Here is a 23,958-nt window from a genome sequence, read left to right on the forward strand (position 1 = left end):
TCAAAAAACTCTAAAAGTTCTTCAAAGTTTTTCAATATTCTCAAGATACTAGAAGCTTGCATATTCCATCGAGTCGTGCAAAGGGGTCTTAGACCAGCTTCGTCGTTGGTGATCTCACAGCGTATGCTTCTGAAAAGTCCCATCCTTTTGTTGGATTCCCTTGCAGTGTTTATTAAGTCCTTGGTTAAAGCCTTATATCCCTCATAGACCTAAAACGGCCAAGTCTAACCTGTGAGCAGTGCAGTGCACTTAACATGCTTTTGGTTGTATATCCAAAACTAACTTTTTTAGTCTTTTGAACTTACCTCTCAAATTCAAGGCACCATCATAGCACTGTCCTCTTAAATTATCCATTGACAAATCAAGAGGAGCAAAAACATCTTTTAAAATACTAAACAGAGTTTGTGATTCTGTGTTGGGGGTCTCATATAAGCCAATCAAGTCTTCATTGACGATTAAGGAATCATCGACAATACAAATACAAAATGACACTTGTTCGTGAATTGAAGAATCACTTGTTTTGTCAACCACAATAGAAAAATGTTCAGTCATCTTGATTGAAGCCAATACTTGTCTCAACACAGACTTTCCTAGTAGATCAATGATCTCGTTTTAAATATCGTGGGACGTCCACTTATAACCCGAACGCTCTAACCAATCTTTAAACTCAGGTATGTCATTCTTTCGGAGTTCCAACAATTGAAAAAAATTTGATTTACATCTTCGTGTCCTCTAATTGCTAGTCCTTGTCGGCACAGAAATTGCACGGTAGTAAAAATAGTCTCAAGAGCTAAACCACCTATCTTCATATCACTATCTTACTGTTCATTCAACTGGGAGGCCACACTTTGGTTAGTGATAGAATTTAATGTCAGAACACCTACTTTATGCGTAAACGTATTTTCATGAAGACGAAATTTTTCCAGAGCCTTTTTCCAGTTAGAAAACCCTATAGAAGTAAATGCATCTTCTTTTTTGAAGAAAATTGTAGTAGATTTTCAGCATATGCCTCTTTGCAGATTTTGCAAAAAACTTTTCCGGTAGATGCTTCATATTCTAGCCATGTATATTTGATCAACCAAGACTTCTGAAATGATCTTCCCTTACTGGATTGTCCAGGTTTTGGCTGTGAATGGTTCTCGCCTGAAGATGATGAAGCAACTGACGACACAATAATTATTGGAGGTTGACTTGCAGTATCATCAACTTCCAAGCGCACATTTTTTGTAACAAATTTACCCATTGCAAACTTAATTTGTGAATTAGGAGACTAAAGTAAACAAATAAAATATAGTCATATAAAATAGTCCACTAGACACTAAAGTCTGAACACTAAACACGTCTGCAGCATGCACTGAACAAAACTATCCACACTGAGTGACTGCGACAGCAGGTTGGGCTTTATTTAGTCATGGCATCATAATGTCTCGAAGCATCAAGGCGACAAGAGACAGAGTGTTCCAGGCGCTTCTGCTCCAGTCCTTTTGATGTCACTGTGGCCGCAGCGTTGGCCCACTGGTGCCAGACTTTACCCGAAGGTTCGCGCACCGGGACAGATTCTACGTGTGCCCGCAACACCATAACACTATCATGATTCACACCATTTGTTTTCAGTTAACCTGCTTACTACCGTAATAATTCTTCAATTTTAACTCATTACTGAATGTATTTTAAAAGGTAACTATCATCAAGCAAGGAAAATAAAAAATTCCAACATAATTTTGTGATTTTATAGAGCATAATATAACCAATAATTTTCTTAAATTATTTGGGGGGCTCCACGTTCCCAAACGAATTTTTGAGGGGGCTCAGGCTCCCTCAGGCCCCATGGAGTTGGCACCTGTGAACCAGATGGTTGTAGAACTGTGATCTGTAGCATATTTCCGAGTTATCTGCCTGTGTGAAAATATATTGAGTATAAAGCACAACTGCAAAAGAAAAATTAAAACCATGGACATGATTTTTTTTTTCATGGTATGTTTTCTCATCTCATTAATTATATAAACAATAAATTAGGAGCACAAAATGAAGGAAGATGACGAATGCTAATTTTTTTGTACAAGTTGCCACTCAACATCAGTGGTTGTTCAGAATTAAAGTCTGCAAATATTTATACTACAATTAAACACGAAACACAGTCAAGACATTGTCCTATGGTAGATATACACAGTCAAGACATTCATCCTATGGTTAGATATACATTTTCTGCAATTATATTAACCATAATGTAAATTAAAATGATCACACAAATTTGCTCCCAGGCAACTCAAAAAAACGTGTCATTTCCTGATGTACAACTGTCACTCTAGTGTAGTTCAAATAGCTGAAATCAGGTAACTGTGGTCATTTATAATGAAAACAATTTCATGTCACCACTTTGCCAGGTGCTCCGAAAGTTGTTTTTTTTCCGCATGCCATTAATAGGGTGTCAAGGGAAACAAAATAGTTTATTATTACCACTGTAAGTAGCCCTTGCTACACACTATCAAAACAGTAATAAGCCCTTGTTTTTACTGTATAAAGGAATACAGATAAGCTTTCTTCTAAAAGAATGCCAAAATGTATGATTTTATGCATTGCCTGTTGGCTCAACTGACTGGTGGAATGACATAAAAATCATTAAATAAACATCAGACAAAAATCCAAGGCAAAAGGAAACTGATAATGTCAACAAGTGGTCACGGAATCCTCGAGTATTTTGTAGCATAAGATCTGTCAATATTCTAAAATTTTAACCCACTGCAGACTGGTGAGTGTAGTACAATAAATCTTTTGCAGGGGGAAAAAAAAGAAAAACAAAAAAACAAAAAAAAAAAAAAAACCACAGTGCTTCCCATTCCCTATTAGCCCTCACGTAGATCATATGTTATATACATAAATAAAGTGAACAGAAGCAGCATGCAGCACACTACTCTGCACTGATGTGCAAGCTTTTGTTTGTTTGTTATGTCTACTAGCATTTGCAACAGATTATAATGGAGTCAGCACTGACAATTTGGACACTCACATCACCCCAATTCAAATTAGCTCTCTGTAATCACCTCCTACCATTTCCATACAGAGGCTCTCACAGTAATCTGTTGTCATGACATATCATATCAATAAATACCACAAATAAATTAAGAAATTCATTCTTAAACAGCTTTAATATATTTTGCTGTCAAATTGTGAAGACCAACATATTCATTCCAATCAATTAGTGATGAATTATATCACATGTAATTTCAACCATTTGCAGAAGCAGCCTACCCACAAAACTTATTTAGTAAATGAGCATGATCAGTAAGTCACATTTCACCCATCAGATTTTCTATAGTGGTGTTACTGTATTTATGGGGCCGAATATTCACAATGAAGTTTGTGTGAATCAACAAGTAACAAAAACTTATACAATATTAAACATTAGCACAAAAGGAGAAGTGTATTCTGAACCCATGATATGGCAGCTATCTACACACAGGTAGTTATAAATAACATGTACTGTAAATTCCACGAGGGAGGAGAGCCTTGATGGATTTGCAAACAGACAGCTTCTACAGTGAGGTGATTAAAGTCATGGGATAGCAATATGCACATATACAGATAGTGGCAGTGTACCACATATGCAAGGAATAAAAAATGTGCATAGGTGGAGCTATCATTTTTACTCAGGTGGCCCATATGAAAAGGTTTCCACCCTGATTACGGCTGAACAATGGAGATTACATACTTTGAATTTGGAGCGGTAGTGTGAGGTAGATGCGTGGGGCATTCCATTTTGGAAATCATTAGGAAATTCTATAGTCTGTGTTCCAGTGTAAAGAGTGTGCTGAGAATAGCAAATTTTCAGGCATTACCTCTCACCAAAGACAATGCTGTGGCTGACAGCCTTCTCTTAAAAATCGAAACTGGTGGAGTTTTCGTAGAGTGCTAACAACCAAGCAAAACGGTGTGAAATAATCACAGAAATCAATGTGGTACATACGACAAACATATCACTTAGAACAGTGTGGTGAAACTTGGGATTAACGGGCTACGGCAACACACAACCAACACGAGTGCCTTTGCTAACAGCACGACACCACTTGTGATGCCTATCCTGCACTCATTACCACATCAGTTGGACCCTAGATAACTTCAGCTGGTAAAAGCTGATGGAAGGGTTCGAGTGTGCTGGAGACCCCCATGAAACCCAGTTGTCAACAAGGCACTGTGCAAGCTAGTTGTGGTGCCATAATGGTGTGGGCTTTGTTTATGTGGAATAGACTGAGTCCTCTGGTCCAAGTAAACCAAGCACTGTCACTGGTTATGTTCAGCTACTTGGAGACCATTTGTAGCCATTCATGGACTTCATGTTCCCAAATGAGAATGGCATTTTTATGAATGACAATGCTCCATGTCACCTGGCCACAATTGTTCGTGAATGATTTGAAGAGTATTTGGGACAATCTGAGCAAGTGATCTGGCCACCCAAATTACCCAACATGAATCCCATCAAACATTTATGGGCCTTAATATTGGGTTCAGTTCGTGCACAAAATCATGCACCAGCAACACTTTCACAATTATGGACAGCTACAGAGGCAGCATGGCTCAGTATATCTGCAGGGGACTTCCACCGACTTGCTGAGTCCATGCCACATCGAGTTGCTGCACTGCGTCACGCAAAGGGAGGTCCGACTCAATATTAAGATATCTACAATTTTTGTCACCTCAGTGTACTTTAGCAAGCAGAAACAGTCACTGTAGGGTACTTATGTAAAGTATACCAATCAGCTATGAGTCGTATTTATCTATTCCAAATGGTACTATGGGATTTTACTTGTTTCACAGAATACTATCACCTGTCTACATACTGGAAAATATTTTAAATAGGTTTAAGAGGAACATTATGTATTAATTGGTATTTAATATCCCAGAGCTAAAATATTCTGATAAATTACACAAGGAGTGGCGAATACAGCATTCTTTACTTTGTTTTGGAATATCTGGGGATTTCAAATTTTCTCCTGATATCTACTGACAACCAGTTAAAGAATTTGACACCAGAATGTAAAACACCATTCTAAACCCTACATTGATGCTTGTATCCAGAAATAAATTTTACTTCTAATGTTGTGGTTGTGTATTTTACAGTTCACCCTAAATTTACTTTTATTATTAACCAAGAACACCACTGACGGGGCTTCTGCAATATTACTACCAATTTCCGTAGCATCCCCCCCCCCCCCCCCCTCTCCACAGCTGCACTGCACCAGTACAGCACTGAGTGAAAGTATGCTAGCAATCCCACGTGCAAGTCAACACATTGATAAATATTTTTAAATGCAAAGCAGACAGCACTGAGCTTTGTGGTCGACACACTGGTACCAGGTTGTTATCAATCCAGATGCCTAAAAATTTTACATTTTCATTCTGTGGTTTTACTACATTGATATATATAAAGTATGTTACCAAGTACGTAACTTACGCTTAGAACAATACAAAACAATACCTTTTTGTCTAATGTTCTTTCCTTTACAAACTCAAGAAGATCTTCACTATCAGACACAACCTCAAAATCCCTTTTGGCTGTTTGAACAATGGCCATCACAACTTCATATCTCACATTTTCTTCTGAATCATGCTGTCTCAACTTCAGTGTCTCTGTTATGTCCTTCCTCAGCTCAGGATGATTTAGGAGGAAATGCATGGAATGCTGCACACATTTAATGCGTATTGCCACACTAATGTCATTAAACCTGTTAATTGAAACACAGCATTAATAATACAAAAGAAACTAGAGAATTAAATTACACATACAGTAAAGCAGTCTCATTATCTGACCCATCACATAATCATGTTTCAGGCAACTGATGCAGATGAAAACAAAGTTGGCACCTGCCTCCAGAAGTCAGAGATCACTTCCAATGGTAAAAAGTGCACACACAGCTGGAGGAAACAATATTACTTAGGCTGCATCCTGCATAAGTGACAGAAGTGACCAACTGCGCCCGCATCTTGTGGTCGTGCGGTAGCGTTCTCGCTTCCCACGCCCGGGTTCCCAGGTTCGATTCCCGGCGGGGTCAGGGATTTTCTCTGCCTCGTGATGGCTGGGTGTTGTGTGCTGTCCTTAGGTTAGTTAGGTTTAAGTAGTTCTAAGTTCTAGGGGACTTATGACCACAGCAGTTGAGTCCTATAGTGCTCAGAGCCATTTGAACCATTTCACCAACTGCGCACCACGTCTTCAGACGACAAAAAACCACCACAGGTATAGTTACAGAACTGTCCTTGGTGAGCAACGTCCACGGCACTGCCTGTTCTCTGCTACAACTTGTGATGTATGAATTCAAATGTGTTTTAATCTTGTTGCTGGAGCACATGACAGTGAGAGCAACAGTTATGAATCCTCTCTTTGAAGCACTGAATGGGATGCACCAGCTGCTATGAAATACTTATCATCCGATTTTATGAGACACATCTGATGAAAAAATTTGATTCTTCTGTATCTTGCAGCTTGATGAAGGACCAAATTTATTTCATTGTTCGTCATAGTTACTGTGCTGCACGAAATTAAGTAAATGACTGTACAAAATTTTTAAGAATTTGCAGAGGTAAAATAGCAGTGCAAAGACTTTGTGTGCAGCACATATTAGGCCATACATTATTGGATACGAAATGTGGCCAACATATCAAAACTATACTTAAAGTTGAGAGCCAAATGATATCTATTTTCATTCTCAAGATATTGGCTATTATATCCACAGACAGGTTACTCGCAGCGTGTCTCAATCCTTTCCCATGCATCGGGAATCAAGTGGTCATAAAAATCATCATCTTTTCATAAACAGTTAAAGATATCAAAATGAGGTTTTTTGGATACAACGGCACACAAAAAGGACACATTTTGTCAATGAATAACAATAAATATGTTTTTGCCAAATGTTTCTGCGGAGCGAAACCAGACTCCCTGTAAATTACACAATGAGTATTTGTCCAAATTTTCATAGCAAAATTAAGTGTGAATAATGGGCAAATGGGGAATCACAGTGACCAATGTGAGGTCTACTTTTACAAGAAAATATTTAACTGCTTGAAAGTAATCAGCATAATTAAGAAAAACCTAATTACTGATCTGAGGAAAAATTAAAATATTTCATGAATAACTGCTGCTATCTATGTGAATGAAATGTCAAAAAGTTCATCTGGTTTCTAAACTAAACTCAAAAATAAAAAAATATATTTTAAAAAATCAGTCCAATATCTTGTGCAATGATTTGTCTAAAAGAAATAAAATTGATCACAGAAACATTACACAAGCCTCTGAAAGAGGCTTGAATTCATATACAGAAAATGAGGTGCATCATGTGTTTCTCGAACATATTTCACTTATTACTTTTAGGCAAATCAGTTCATTAAACTTTTGACTTGCTTTTCACAAACTTTGAATGCTTTACTTGTGCACACTGTTTTGATTAACAGAAACATTTGGCCTTAACATTGATTTCTGATGAATTATGTTCCCAACAACCAAATATCAGTAAAATTTCATAGTTGTTCATTGTATTTCATTAGGAATTTAATATATGTGATATACTGGGATAGGTACATATACATTTAAGGATCAAGTACTTTGGCAAAATCTTAAAAATGTACTTCGAGATGCACTGTAAACAATACAGATAAAACTAAATACACAAAATTGGAGACAGGATTGTAGCCAAGTCAGTTAAAACATAAGAAGTAGCCAGGACCGAACCCAGTACCAAAAATGATTCTGATTATTAGCCTATGATTCTACCATCACACCAAGGACACCTCCTCCGGAATATCACTCGTTCCTCCATTTTTACTGCAGTCAGTCATTCTTCCGTACCTATCAGCTGCTAAGTTCGTCATCATGTTAGTAACATCCACTCTTTAATTTATTGATGAGATAGTTGAATGTCTGTCTGCTCATTCACGTACGTTTGAAGAATGTGTCTAAACCAAACAACGGAAAGTCCTGGAAGGCATGTAACAGTATCATGAAATGGATAGTGGCTACTCACCATATAATGGAGAAGCTGGGTCGCAGACAGGCAGACAAGAAGACTATCAAATTGTGAACTTTTCGGCCAACAAGCCCTTTTTCGAAAATGCACGTGCATGCGCACCTGCTTCCAACACACCCACGCGAGCGTGCACTCGCACACACGCACACAGTCACTGGCTGCTGAGGCCAGATTGTTAGCAGCAGTGCATGATGGGAGAGGCAACTGGGTGGTAGGGGTAATGTGGTGGGAGCGGGAGGGAGGGGGAAGGATAGCAGGTAGGGGTGGAGGACAGTACTCTGCTGCTTGTGGGAGCACTGAGGGATGAGTTGGAGAGTCGGTAGGGTAGCTAGCTGCAGTAAGGGAGTTATAGGGAGGGCGGAGGGAGCAGGGAGGAAGTGGGGTGGTAGCGAAAATGGAGAGACATAAAAAGACTGGCAGTGTATTGGTGCCACAAAAGGCTGTGTAGTGCTGGCATCTGAACAGGTAGAGGCTACAAGGGTACGGGCAATGATTAACAAAACTAGGGGCCAGGAGCATTACAGGAATGTAGGATATATTACAGGGAGAGTTCCCACCTGCACAATCCAGAAAAGCTGATGATGGTGGGAAGGATTCAAATGGCACAGGTTGTGAAGCAGACACTGAAATGAAGACTGTTGGGTTGGGTGGTGTGCTCAGCAACAGGTGGTCCAGTTGCTTCTTGGTCACAGTTTGTCAGCAGCCATTCATGCAAACAGGCAGCTTGTTGGTTGCCATACCCAAGTAGAATGCAGCACGGTGGTTACAACTTAGGTTGTAGATCACATGACTGGTTTAATAGATAGCCCCGCCTTTGATAGGATAGGTGATGTTTGTGACCAGACTGGAGTAGGTGGTGGTGGGAGGATGTATGGGACAGGTCTTGCATCTAGGTCTATTACAGAGATCTGAGCGATGAGTCAAAGGGTTGGGAGCTGGGATCATGTACAGATGGACAGTGGAATACCACTGTGGGAAGGATATTGGGTAGGACATTCCTCATTTCAGGGCATGATGAGAGGTAGTTGAAACCAGGGCAGAGAATGTGATGTAGTTGCTCCAGTCCTGAGTGGTACTGAGGCGTGAAGGAAATGCTCCTCTGTGGATGATCGGTGGAACATGGGAGGTGGTGGGTGACTGGAGAGATAAGGCATGGTCTGACACCCCTCAGTATATTTCGACAGAGACCGCCCTACAGATGTGACTGCCACGGGGGGGGCTAGGCTGTATGGAAGGGCCTTCTTGGTATGGAGTACGTGGCAGCTGTCAAAGTGGAGGTATTGCTGGTGGCTGGTAGATTTGATTTGGATGGAGGTACTGATGTAGCCATCTTAGAGGTGGAGGTCAGCATCAACGAAGGAGGCTTGTTGGGTTGAGTGGGAGGAGGTGAAGTGAATGGGGAAGAAGGTGTTGAGGTTCTAGAGAAATGTGGATAGGGTGTCCTCACCCTCGATCCAGATCAAAAAGATGTCATCGATGAATTTGAATGAGGTGAGGGGTTTGGTATTCTGGGCATTTAGGAAGGATTCCTCTCGATGGCCCATGAACCAGTTGGCACAGGATGGTGCCCTGTGGGTGCCCATGGCCATACTCCGTATTTGTTTGCTGGTAATGCCTTAAAAGTAAAAGTAATTGTAGGTGAGAATATAATTGGTCATAGCAACTAGGAAGGAGGTTGTTGGTTTGGAATCTGTAGAGTATTGAGAAAGGTAGTGTGCAAAAGTGATAAGGCTATTGGCATTAGGGATGTTAGTATAAAGGTAGGTGGCATCAATAGTGATGAGCATGGCAACATGTGGTAAAGGAACAGGAACTGTGGAGAGTTGGAGGAAATGGTTGATATCTTTTGTATAGGAAGGTTGGCTGCAGGTAATAGGCAGAAGGTGGTGTTCTATGAGAGCACAGATTCTCTCAGTGGCAGCATGTAACCGGCCACAATGGAGCATCCCGGGTGGTTGAGTTTGTGGACTTTAGGAAACATGTAGAAGGTAGGAGTGCAGGGAGAGGTTGGGGTGAGGAGAGAGATTGACTCTGGCAAGAGGTTCTGAAATGGACATAAGGATTTGAGGGGAGACTGGAGATCCTGATTGATTTCTGGAATGGGGTCACTGTATTTTTGTTGGTGGATGAATCTGACAGCTTGCAGAGTTCTTCTGTCCGGTAAACTTTGTGGTTTCAAAGCCTTTGTCAACAGGTAGGATTATAAGATTGAGATCAGTTTTTAGGTGATGAATTGCAGTTCTTTCTGCGGATGTAAGGTTAGTTTGCACATTGAGAAATTTGGGGAATGATGGTGAGGCACACTTCCATGTTCAGAAATTCTGTAAAGTTAACAGGGGGTGATTTGGGAGCAGTGGAGGTGGGTCATAGTTGGATGGAGGAGTGAACTGAGTTAGGCAGTGTTCAACAATGGTCTTGGTTGAGTCCAATTGTTAGGGTTGGTGGTGAAAAGGTGTTTCCACTCTAGAGACTGGGAAGAACATGTTTGGTGATCTTCACATCTGATGATGCAAATTGTGAACTTCTCCATGAATATTCTTCCCTTTGTGAATTTCATGCACATCGCTCTTTTATCACCTCATTTTCCTAAGTAAAGCTAATTTTGTTGCCTTACTCTCAAGCTCCAGCATTCTCTAGTTTACGGGCACCGTTTTATAGAAACGACTGGTCAGCTCTAGAGCCACTTTGTAGCAGGAGATCGTTGCTTGCACACAAGACACCTGACCGTATTACACAATGCTGCTGCTTGTTTCTGAAGTGTAACATAGTCGGGTCTCGATTGCTGTTGGTCACTTCTGATGCTTGCATAGGATGTGGCCTTAGGAATTAAGCAGAAGAGAAGAGAAGAGCCAACCATACAGGGACAGAATAAAACCAGCATTAGCATGTGAGATTTCAAAAACTCAAAGGAAAGTCGTACGCAAAAAATTATACAGAAATTATCAACAACAAGGAAAACGTAAGCTAGTGGTGATGAAGCATACACCGTAGAGGAGAGGTGGGGTGGGAGAGGGAGAGGAGGGGGGAGAGAGGGGAGGGGGGAGAGGGGAGAGGGGGGAGGGAGGAGGGAGGGGGGGAGGGGGGGGGGAGAGAGAGAGAGAGAGAGAGAGAGAGAGAGAGAGAGAGTCAGAAAATAAGATGGGTTAAAGGGAAAATAGTAAGTAAATAAATTTTAATCATGAGACTGTAAAAGAAACAAGCTAGAACAGAGGGGCAGGGAGGGTGCAGAGAATATCAACAACAGACATCATTACCCAAAGCAGAGATACAGTTCAGTTGTCTTGCCAACACACAAAACATGTCCTGTCGTTTATGGCATATGACATTTCAAATGTACAATAATTCCTATAAGCAATATGGCTGTTCTAGGTAGCACTAAGCAAGTTGTGTGTCAGAGAGAGTCACCATATTGCAAGGAAATTACTTCATACAGCAAATCAGAATGTTGAGCCTAAATGCCAAAATTCATTTTCTACAAAAATAATCAGTTTTTGAAAATACAATTGGATAGATAAAAAATCTACTCACCAAATTGCGGCAGGAGAAACACATGTAAAAGTTAAGAAACTGTGCAAGTTTTTCGGAGGCAGTGGCTCTGTTTTCTGGCATAAGGGCTAAAGGCTGAGGAAGACGGATGAAAGAAAAGAACTGGTGAGATGTAGCGAACATATACAGTTCTGGAAAGTTGCCCAGCTCCAGGTCAGGGGTAACTTAACAAATGGGATGAGAAGGAAAGACTGATTGATGAGTCCCCAACAATCAATCTTTCCCACTCATCCCATCCAGTAAGTCTCCCCTGACCTGGGGTTCTGGTCGACTTTTGCATAACTTTACTTGTTCCCTAAGTCTCACCACTCCTTTTCTTTCATCTCTCTTCCTTGCACTTCAACCCTTATGCCAGAAGGAAGGAGGAGCCTCCGACTCTAAAAGCTTGCACATTTTCTTAACTTTTTACATGTTCTCTCCTGCTGCCACTTGGTGAGTAGGTTTTCTGTCTATCCAATTGTATTACTAAAGTAATTTTCTGCCTTTTATTAATGAACCCACTACTTGGGGAAAAAAGGGAGTAGGATCTCATCTGGAGTAATGTACTTTCCTTATAATTTATGACATTATTTGTCTGAAAATTGTTTCATTACCACTAACTAGTGCTTAGTGCTCATAAAAACAAAAAAGTACATACTCTTTCTAAATATAAGGTTAACTACAAGAGACAAAAGGCAACTCCGTATAACTGAAGTTTAGTAAATATGCACTTAAAATGAATTTGGATGAGACAAGAAGTAGAGAGTATACCTCCCAAGGAATGCCCTCCAGAGTTGAGTATGGTGACGTGCAAGATTTGAGTCACGCTCGCTGAACATCCGTGCTAACAGAGAAACAGCACCTAACCGTTCAGACTCCTGACTGCTTTTCAGCTTGCACTCCAACTGTGGGAGTACTGCAAGTAACACACTCGGGCATATATGGTTCAGTTCATATATGAGATCATAAACTTTTCCACAAATCTCCAACTGCTTTTCTTCTTTCCCCAGAATGAGCACATGATTGAAAAACTGCAATTAAGAGAAATACAATACATACAAGTTATTTACATTAAAATGACTACATCTGCAATGACCTATCAATATGATACAAAATCAGTGATGCCTAAAACAAAGGAAATAAGATTTACAGCTTAACATTTTGCTGATGAAATGGTCATCATGGATAGTGCACATGGATAGAAAAGGAAATAACCCCAAAAGAAGCATCTTCACTTTTGCTGGAACCTTAAGAACAAAGAAATATCAACAATGTTGAGAAACAAAATATTTTATGCAAGAGTAATCCATCGTAAGTTCTCTCTTACTAGAAAGATTGTGTGATACACGGGACAATAAGGAGTGTGAATTTAATCGCTTAATATATTATAGCATTTATTGCAAATGTATTAATATATTATAGCATTTATTGCAAATGTAAGGGCCCTTCCTTGTCAAATTGCCTAATTTTGAAACATTTTCCTGCTCGACCATTAGCGATTTCAGTGAAATTTTATGTGAACATTCGCACATGTCTTCAATGAACACTGAGACAGTTTAACATTTATTGAAGCAATACTGGCCAAGATATAGTCACTTGTTTGACTTCATAAGCAACTTTGCACAGAGTGAGCATGAATTTCTGGCAACTTTCAGCTGTTATATCGCAGGCAATATTTCGTTGAAAGAAATTTATGTGTTCTCTTAAGAATAAAAATAAAAAGAATTTTATGAGCTATATTCAGCCAGAAAATTTTACGCAAAATAACCCAAAAAATCAGAAGCCGATAAAAGTTCAAAGTCTGGCCTCTTACGTCTCAGGTACTAACAGTATGACGAATGCGACACTTGGCATGCAGCAAGCTAACTACACAAGATCCTCAAATATAAAATTTAATTTATATACCTTTTTCCAATGCTAAATAAATTAAGTGCAGAAATGAAAGATTTTGTAAAAAGGTAAAAAATGTGATGTTTTCACCTGATTTTGCAAAAAATTATGTTCTACAAAACTTTCTAAAGTGGCCTCATTAGTAGTATCATGGTTTTAACTGCAAAGAAAAAAATGCATTCGATTATCCAGTGCAGTCAAAGTTGGGAGCAGAAATAATGGCAGGGAAAAAATGCAATAGAGCTCACAGAGAAAACAAACGCTGAGTGTGATGATGATGTTTTGGTTTGTGGGGCGCTCAACGGCGTGGTTATCAGCGCCCGTACAATTACCCAATCATTGCTCAGTCCAATTTCGCCACTTTCCTGGATGATGATGAAATGATGAGGACAACACAAACACCCAGTCATCTCGAGGCAGGTGAAAATCCCTGACCCCGCCGGGAATTGAACCCGGGACCCCGTGCTCGGGAAGCGAGAACGCTACCGCAAGACCACGAGCGGTGGACACGCTGAGTGTGAAACTTATATGCAACAGCTCAGTAGCACAAGGATGTGGAATACAAAATTTCATTCACCTACTATTTTCAATAGTTTAATTGTTTACAAATTTGACAACAACACATTGTTCCGAAGGAGACTAGTTTTGAAATGTTGACAGAAGACAGTATTTATAAAAGTTTCCAATACATCGTATTTTCAAAAAAAAAAAAAAAAAAAAAAAAAAAAATTCGTCTTGCCACCAAATCTGTAGACTACTGGATAATAGTAGGTGAATGAAATTTTGTGTTCCACATCCCTATGCTACCAAGCTACTGTGTATTAATTTTATGTTCAGCATTTGTTTACTCTATGATATATAGGGATCCGAAGTCTACATTTTTTTCCATGACATGATTCCCGTGCCAGCTCCGATTCAAATTATCTAGCATTGACAGCCCACGATGGATAATCAAGAATTTTTTTTTTCTTTGCAGTTAAAACCATGGTCTTTCTAATAGGCTCAGTTTGGGAAGTTTTGTAGAACATATCTTGTTGCAAAATCAGATTGAACATACCGCATTTTTGACCTTTTTACAAATTCTTCAATTAATTTGTTCAGTACTCGAAACGGGTACATAATAAACAAAATTTTACATTTACGACCCTTGTGTTGTTAGATTACTACATGCCAAGTTTCACATTCATCATGCCTTTAGCCAAATTTGAAGTTTTTTGGACACTAATTTTTTTGGTAAATTCTGCCAAAAATTTTCCAGCTGAATGTGGCTCGTAAGATTCATTTCATTATTATTCTTAAGACAACAAAAGTTGTACAAGATAGCCATATTTCATTCTTTACAACAAATTATTGCCCAAGATAACAGCTTGAAATCACCAGAAATACATGCTCGCTCTGCACAGTCGCGCATGGAATCAAACGAGTATATCCTGGCCTGTGTTGCTTTCGCAATCATTAAACTTTACCAATGTTCATTGGAGACACGTGCGAATGTTCACATAAAATTTCAGCTAAACCCTTCATGGTCTTGCAGAGAGGCCTCGGTGGGTTGATATGGAATGACCTGAAACATAATTACCCAGATCCATTTGAGAGTGGTAGCACACATACTGTGACAACATATATACAAGAAAAAATTACTTAATTCAGACATATCACAAAGTCTGCCTCACATATATCCCAACACAACACATCAAATGAAAGAGTCATAACATGCAACCATTCCACATATAGTCAGTTTACTTCACTGGCAGATCTCATCATTAGCAGATACATCAAGTCTCTGATAGTTGCAGGACTCAGCTGTTCTATACTTCATGTCAAATTAAACACCTTTCAGTCATCTAGTTTCCAAACTTATTTTATTTGGCTACTAGTTTCAGCGTTTTACTATGCCATCTTCAGACCCGCGAATAACGAGCAGGAAGATTCTAACTCGGTTCTGATCAAAACAGGGGCCAGCAATACTGATATTTGTAGATTTTTGCTATAGTGAACACTTCAACCATCATCTGCCGACTCAGACTCAGAACTGGTAGATGATGGTTGAAGTGATTGCTATAGCAAAAATCTACTAATACCAGTAATGCTGGCAGCTGTTTTGATCAGAACCGACAATGAATTTTCCTACACATCGGTCAGAGGCCTGAAGATGATGACGTAAAATGCTAAAACTGGTAGCTAAATAAAATAAGTTTGGAAACTAGATGGCTGAAAGGTGTTTAATTTGACATCCCTTAGCAGATACAGCTTAATAGAATGAAATGGAAGTTTATTTCACAGTGTGGGGCTCAATCCAGAATACTATTGAATATTTGACAAATCTTGTCCCCCCCAGTCTGATTTTTTTCTCTCCTCTATTAACTGAAGCTGCCCATGTTCAAATAACCATTAAAAGTAGGATGCCTTTGAAAATACTTATTGCCCTGAGGTTACAGGATATTTTAGACAGTTATTTTTCGGTATCCATAATCTTAGTACTTCATGTTTTGTGTGGTAAGTTTGTAGAAGCAAAGCGCACAAAATAAACATCCTATTTGTGATACGGAAAATATGTTATTGGGGCAATATTTCCCAAATAGAATATCCAATTTGTTTATAGGAGTTGGTTTTAAAAAGATGCTGGAAGAAACATGTCGCCCACCATGTGTGCAAACAAGAAAACATTTGCAAAAAAGGCATACTGTACTAAATTTTTACATAAAAATGACATTTCAGAATTAAAATTAATGTGTTCTATTCAAATTAAACATGCATTCATATGTATTACACTGTGAACAAGTATTTCAAGTTTGTGGGTAGTAGAGTCAAAGAAACGCAGGTCAGTGTTTGCAAAGCACAATGCAGAGCACTGATTTACAGACATGCAGCATGTTAGGGCTCTTCCTGTTTCTCTGGCATAAACACAATGACGGCACCACCCTGTCCTGGTCTTCACGTTCCCAGGAAATACTCAATTTGGGGGTTTGGGGAGGAGGGGGGGGGGGTTTGAAGGTTTTATTACTTCATCACTAATGGACAGAAAACTATTTTTATGAAGTTCAGGATTTACTGTTTCAGATTAAAATTGTCTAAACAGCAACGAGTCAGAAGTTCGGGGATATCAAGTAACAGGTAATCTAACTTCACTGAAATATCATTCACAATACATCAGTCAGTTTCCTAACAGAAAAATTGAAGGTAGAATGTTACATCAAACCTCAGTCACAGACAGTACATTATTTATTTTTACTTAAAAATATGTATCAACACTTACAAATATAACTATCAAGTAGTAAAAAAACAATGCGGCCTTTAAACTTACAGTCTGAATGTATGGTTCCAGTGTATCACTACATTTAATTACCAACTCCTTAGCCAAAAGGTATGCGTTCTTTCGTTGAGTCTTATTTGGTTCCACAATGTTCATAAGTATAATATTCAGGAGCTCATTAGAGACCAAATCTGACTCAGTAATAAGTGGACATAGTACATCCAGCATAAAGCTCTTCACTTTACCAGAGTGTTCATCACTACAAGAGAAAATCATCCTGATATGATACAAGCATTTTTGAAGTTTATAAGTTTCAAAATAAAAAAAAATATTGATAAAATTTAATACTTTAGTTGTTCTTAATATTCGTAAGAAAAGTTTATATTTAATTTCAGTTATATTAATGTGAAATTTATGTTGCAATCTGAATAATTCTGTTTATATGTAAAGGTGTGACTAATTACTGTATATTTCGCAACAGAAAATACACGAAGTTACGCTAATATACATAAAATACTGTACAGCTACTTACTAACTCAAAAAATAGTATTCTGTTGTTTCTTAAAATGTATGGAACTCGACAATACAGCCAAATAGGTCTAAACACTACAAAGAGATATAACAAAATTTATTTTGATTCTTACATTCTAAATGACTTGGTACTTACTTGACAATTCTGAACATAAGTGAGAAAAGTTTACAAAATATTTCTTGGCAGTCATCCAACTCAAAACACATGTTAAATGACTTGACGTATGCCAAATTCTCCAAAAGATAAAAATAGCGCTTGAAAGCAGGATCTTTTGGATCTTTCAATCCTGACAACTGCTTTATGAGGAATAAGAAGATTGTCTGAAAATAACAGAAGACAACATGTTATGGCCTTCAGTGTGTATATTCATTTCCTACTCTTCCTAAAAGTACACTTAAAATTGTATTACACAGCAACGCTTTGGTTGTGTACACAAAATGATATGAAAATTAAATGCAGTTCATACATAAACAAGACAAAAACAGAAAAGTATGACATATTTGAAACCATAATATCACAACAGAACTCTGTACAATAGTTTCACAATGGAGAAATTTAAAATAATGTTCAACGGTAAGTGAGTTGACGATAAACTCAAGAGCAGACAGAAAGTTCATACACAATTAGCAGAATAAAATATCTGAAATAAAAAAGGGTTAAACTGTATAACTAGGCTAAACTTAACCCAGCAGCACAAATAACACATTCAGCACAAAATAGACATAAATACAACTCAAAACTATGAGGGTTGAATGAAAAGTAATGCCTCCACCTTCATTAATTGGGTTTGGGTGGGAATATTTTAATAAATCAAATGCAGAAATAATCCTTAGAATGTGGTCTTTAATTACCAATATTCACTTTTCCACAGTCACCAGCCAATTGTATAAATTTCTGCCAACAATGAACAAATTTACTGAAGCCATCACGGAAGAAGTTGACACTGTTTCTGCAACCACAGTCACAGTTCTCTCAACGTCTTCATCAGAAGCGTAAGGATGTCCCCACAGATCATTTTTCATTACTGGGAACAGATGGAAGTCAGATGGTGCTAAATCTGGACTGTATGGAGGATGCCGTACGGTGGTGAGCTTCAGCCCCTTCCCTTTCCCTTTCAGACGCTTGTTAGCCATTGTTTCAGAGTTCGCAGCGTTGTGATGTAATGATCTGAATTTATTATTGTTCCACGATCAAGGAAATCAACATGGATAACACCTTTATCAGTAAAATCTTCCGGGCTAAGTTGCCGTGGTCGATCTGTAGAACTTCTTCTTCCTGACGTTTCGTTCTCAACTACGGAGAACATCTTCCGAGGTGAGTCGACGACTGGCTGTTAGGAGCTGGGGCCGCCGCTTATATAGAAATCATAGGGGGCGCCACCACACGTCACGTGGCGTCGATGTGCAGCTATCTCTGGCTATCGTTTGTTCTCTCGATTGCAGGCAATCGATTGTCACGTGATTGATGCAACGTCGACCGCCATATCTTATCCAATTTTAATCCTTCTTCTTTACGATTAAAATTGTATTGATGTTTGTGGATTTCAATTGCCTCTCTATACATACGTGTATAATAGTGTGACGTCCTCGCTAGCACGCTTGTTTCACCAAATTTTATTTCGTGATCTCCATCCTTAAAAACATGTTCCGCTACAGCCGATTTGTCGATATGTCCCAAGCGACAGTTTCTTTTGTGCTCCGTCAGCCGTGTATTGACGCTTCTTTTTGTAGTTAGGGCCAATAATATTTGTGAACCAGGCTACTTGAAAGAAGAACTAAATCATTTACGAATGGCCTTTGCGAAAAATGGTTATACGAAAAACGAGATTAACCGAGCACTTCACCCAAATAGAAAAATGCCTAAAAATAGGAGACAGCAACAACCATCAGCTGGAAAAGTATTTCTTCCGTTCATCCATAATATCACGGATCGCATTGGAAAAGTACTAGCCAAGTTTCAGGTAGAGACCATTTTTAGACCTACTAAGAAAATTAGTGAATGCCTAAGATCAACAAAAGATGCTCGTCACCCCCTAGCCACCCCAGGGGTATATAAAATTCCGTGTAGTTGTGGCAGGGTTTACATAGGAACTACAAAAAGAAGCGTCAATACACGGCTGACGGAGCACAAAAGAAACTGACGCTTGGGACATATCGACAAATCGGCAGTAGCGGAACATGTTTTTAAGGATGGAGATCACGAAATAAAATTTGGTGAAACAAGCGTGCCAGCGAGGACGTCGCACTATTATACACGTATGTATAGAGAGGCAATTGAAATCCACGAACATCAATACAATTTTAATCGTAAAGAAGAAGGATTAAAATTGGATAAGATATGGCGGTCGACGTTGCATCAATCACGTGACAATCGATTGCCTGCAATCGAGAGAACAAACGATAGCCAGAGATAGCTGCACATCGACGCCACGTGACGTGTGGTGGCGCCCCCTATGATTTCTATATGAGCGGCGGCCCCAGCTCCTAACAGCCAGTCGTCGACTCACCTCGGAAGATGTTCTCCGTAGTTGAGAACGAAACGTCAGGAAGAAGAAGTTCTACAGATCGACCACGGCAACTTAGCCCAGAAGATTTTACTGATAAAGACGCCGGCCGTGAAAGCCTACATGGAATGGATAACACCACCTGCATTCCAGAACATTGTGGCCATGATTTTTCCAGCTGAGGGCTGCGTCTTGAATTTCTTTTTCTGGGGCGAGTCTTTGTGTCGACATTCCATATACTAACGTTTCATCTCCGGGTCTTACTGGTGTACCCACATTTCGTCTCCTGTCACAATTGGATGGAGAAAGGCACCACTTTCATTCTCGTAATGCGAGAGGAGTTCCTGGAAAATTTCAAATCTGTGTGCTTTCATTTCAGGAGTCAGCACCCGGTGAACCCATCGTGCACAGATCTTCCGAGAGCCAAGCAAAGCAGTAATGTGACCCACACGTTCTTGTGAAATGCTGATTGTGCTTGCGATTTCTCTCCGAGTGATACGACGATTGTCCTGAATCAATCTGTCAATATCTTGCTTCAGAAACTCAGTGGCTACTGTCACAGAATGTCCAACTCTTTGTGTGTCATGTAGGTCAGATGTTTCCGCCTCAACATCTTTAAACTTACTCACCCAACGACGCACAGTATTCACATCAACACAATCACCATAAACCACTTTCATTCTCTGATGAGCCTCCTTTGGGGTGACACCTTCTGCTGTCAAGAATTTAATGACTGCACGTTGCTTACATCGCATTGACCAACCATCAGTGCAGGGTTCCATACTTTACACTGTAACCACACAACCATTCACTGCTAAGACTTCGTGCCAACTGGAGCTGTAGAGAAGAAGCTACGGAACAAGTCAGTACCTGACAAATACCAATGCTGCCAACTGCTGAAGAGTTACGAAGGTGGAGGCATAACTTTTCAGTCAATCCTCGTAATATTAACATCAATAACCAAGTTTTAGTTATATTGTAACTGACAATGTGGTAATCATGAAGTGAACATTGTATTTACTAACAATAAGAGCATGCAGCAATTGTATTTTTGTATTCTTTTATATTCATTGTAAATGAAGTTGAGAACTCAAATGTCAATCTGCCTATGCAGTTTGAAGCAACTCTCAAAAATCCATGAGAAAATTGAATCATAGTGAAATCTGTGGGACTGAAATCCAAGCCATATGCCACAGAATCTCAATTACTCTCTAGACTCCATTAGTCATTGATGCAGTACAGCTCCAAAAGCTTATCTGAACGTGCCATAACATGTTCCTAAGTTTCATCAGAAATAACAAAGCATGAAAAAGTAAGAAATCAAAATAATTTCAGATGCCAAGAACAAAGCAAAGTCTCATATCTTCACTGGTCATAAAACTAGAAGATAACTCCAGAGTCATCATTGTATGATTATGTCAGAGATGGTGTGGTGTTCTGACCACTGTCAGTAATGAAAAATTGCATTAGGCATACTTTGTATAACAGATTTACTTTTAAAATTTCACACAAGAAATTCATATTGTGACTTATCAATAATTTTTGCAGTCACTTGGATACATTTTTTTCTTGTATGTTCTTGAGTCTGATAAATTTTTATTTTTCTGAATAAAAACTGTAGTGAAACATTCGTGACATGTATGCTAACTAACTAACAACGAGCAGTGAATGAGAAAATGATAAAATTAGCAAATAATGGATAAAAGGTACCCAAAAAAAGAATATCAATGGCAGCACTACGAAAGAAGAGTAAAATAGAACTGGTTTCAAGAGCAAATCTACAGGATAGAAAGTGAGAATATACCAAAAAAAGAACACACACCTTAACCTGTTCTGGATCCTTGTATGGAGCCTCTGGTGCATATACCCTGAGGACATCTGCAATACAGCAAGCAATGAGTAACTGGACATCTCGGCTTGGGTGATGCAAAAAGTAGTCATCAGCCAGATGTAATGCCAATGGAATGTACTGTTGATACATGCCCTCATCTTGGTCCATTGCTTGCAATGTATGCGCCAATGTCTGCAAAATAATAATTATGAAATAAATCTGTGTCACAAAATTTCTGAACTAAGAAACACAGGCCCCTATCACACTGAATTTCAAGAGAAGACAACAGTTCAAGTGATTGCTGGTAAGTAAAGCAGTTATCAATATGTAGACTTTTTTATTTTTTATTTATTTATTTATTTTTTGAGCACTACTGTGGTTTACAAGGCACTGTCCAATTGGAGGTGGTAAGCTATTCCCTTCCTCCAACCTTCGAACTCACACAGCCAATTATAGGGGAACCTACAATATAATGCAGATTATGAAGCACTGTGCAACTCACCATTTTACACATCAACAAACACTGCTGGAGGTAAAAGAAGTGGCAAGTGACACATAAAAATCATAGGTCTGTCTGGCAATCAAACACAAGACCTTTGGATTAGTGATCAGTTTGTTCGTATAGCATCTGAACCGTGACAGGTAAAAAGATCATTCTTTCACACTAGCTCACAGCACTGCTGAACATGAATATACATAATACCCACAAGTAAAACTTCTTGAAGCATTAATTTTTTTTGCATACCATCATTATTTTTCAAACCATTTCAAGCAGTGGCCACCTGAAATTTCTCTCAAGAAAATTTCAGCTAACAAGCTGATATGTTACAATGATTATTACACTAATAAATAATAGTACTAAAATAAAATATAACACTATAAGGTTATTTCTTGGGATATGTAACACACTGTATCCTGAGTAGTAACATTTCCGTGTCAGTGTCTCATATAGCTTTCTTTTAAGTGGCTCTAAATTCATCTGTATTAAATTGTTCCCTTTTAATTTATCACTAATTTTCATTCCCATGCACTGAGGTCCCTGGGCTCACAGTTGGACGCAGTCGGTGGGAAGCATGAAATTTTCTTCGTTTCTAATACCATGTGAATGGACAAAATGGTTTCCCTCATATAATTCATGTATGATGTACAAAAATATAATAATCTCATATGTATAGGGATGGCAGATTTAATATTTTAAGTTTTCTAAACAAGGGACACCGTGATTTTTTATGATTTGCAATGCAAATACTTCGAGTGATTTTTTTTCTGCATTTTTAGTATCCGCACTATGTTTGTCGAGTTGCCCCAAAAAACCATACTGTACCAGAATGAGATTTTCACTCTGCAGCGGAATGTGCGCTGATATGAAACTTCCTGGCAGGTTAAAACTGTATGCCGGATCGATACTTGAACTAGGGACCTTTGCTTTTCACGGGCAAGTGCTCTACCAACTGAGCTACCCAAGCACGACTCACGCCCCGTCCTCACAGCTTTACTTCCGCCAGTACCTCGCCTCCTACCTCCTAGAGCACTTGCCCACGAAAGGCAAACGTCCTGAGTTCGAGTCTCGGTCCGGCACACAGTTTTAACCTGCCAGGAAGTTTCAATACTGTACCTAATAATGGATTCAATGTAGCTTGTATATGCTACTTTCTATGTGTCAGTGTCAGCTGCAGTTGATAAAATTTGCATTGCAAATGTAAAGATGCTCAGTTAGTTTGCTAGGCATTCAATGTGTGCCTGCCAGCTTAAACTTTTATCTATATTAAAACCTAAGAATTTGACTGAGTCAGCTCCTTCTATATCTTGGTTGTTGTGAACAATCTTAACCTGCTCACATTTTGACTGTTTCTTTTTGAATTGCATAATGTGGGTCTTAGATATGTTTAGATTCAACCCATTTAGCTGAAGCCAAGATTCTAAGGTAATGATCATAGATTTGGGAATTTTTCCCGAATCCAGATTTTCATCTAAGACATAAGTATCATCTGCAAACAGCACTGATGGGTAGCTGATATTTGATGGTAAGTCATTAACATAGAAGAGAAAGAGGACTGGGTCTAATATGGAGCCTTGTTGAGCCCCCCCACCCCCCCGAGATTTTTTTTTTTCAGTCAGAAAAATAATTTGCACCATTTAAAGAGATGCTAACTCTTTGCTTTCTGTTTAATACTTAGGACAATGCCGCTAATGCCATAAGTTTCAATTTTGTAAATAATCAATGCATGGTTTACAGAATCAAATGTCTTTGTGAGACCAAAAAAATTCCTGACACCTTATTTCTCTTGTCTAATAATGTACTTATTTTCTCAGTGAAACTATTCACTGCATCTATAGTGTTTTTCCCCTGCTGAAAACCAAATTAATTGTTTAGAATAACAGCATATTTTGCATTGACGTTTTGGATTTGGG

The 23,958-nt window shown here is 38.9% G+C and overlaps 1 protein-coding gene across 3 annotated transcripts in view; it reads right to left on the minus strand.

Annotated features, from left to right (window-relative positions):
- Window positions 1–23,958, minus strand: part of LOC126092587 (sister chromatid cohesion protein PDS5 homolog B-B) — a 177,438-nt gene that overhangs the window by 144,319 nt on the left and 9,161 nt on the right. For all 3 annotated transcript variants that reach the window (XM_049908278.1, XM_049908276.1, XM_049908277.1), the window contains exons 3-7: window positions 21,538–21,738; window positions 17,348–17,532; window positions 16,732–16,939; window positions 12,309–12,568; window positions 5,474–5,720 (exon numbers count right to left, since the gene is read on the minus strand). In XM_049908278.1, the coding sequence (XP_049764235.1) occupies window positions 5,474–5,720; window positions 12,309–12,568; window positions 16,732–16,939; window positions 17,348–17,532; window positions 21,538–21,738 (1,101 nt within the window). The remainder of the gene's footprint in view (window positions 1–5,473; window positions 5,721–12,308; window positions 12,569–16,731; window positions 16,940–17,347; window positions 17,533–21,537; window positions 21,739–23,958) is intronic.

The sequence above is a fragment of the Schistocerca cancellata genome, chromosome 7, assembly GCF_023864275.1.
Source record: "Schistocerca cancellata isolate TAMUIC-IGC-003103 chromosome 7, iqSchCanc2.1, whole genome shotgun sequence".
Taxonomy (NCBI): domain Eukaryota; kingdom Metazoa; phylum Arthropoda; class Insecta; order Orthoptera; family Acrididae; genus Schistocerca; species Schistocerca cancellata.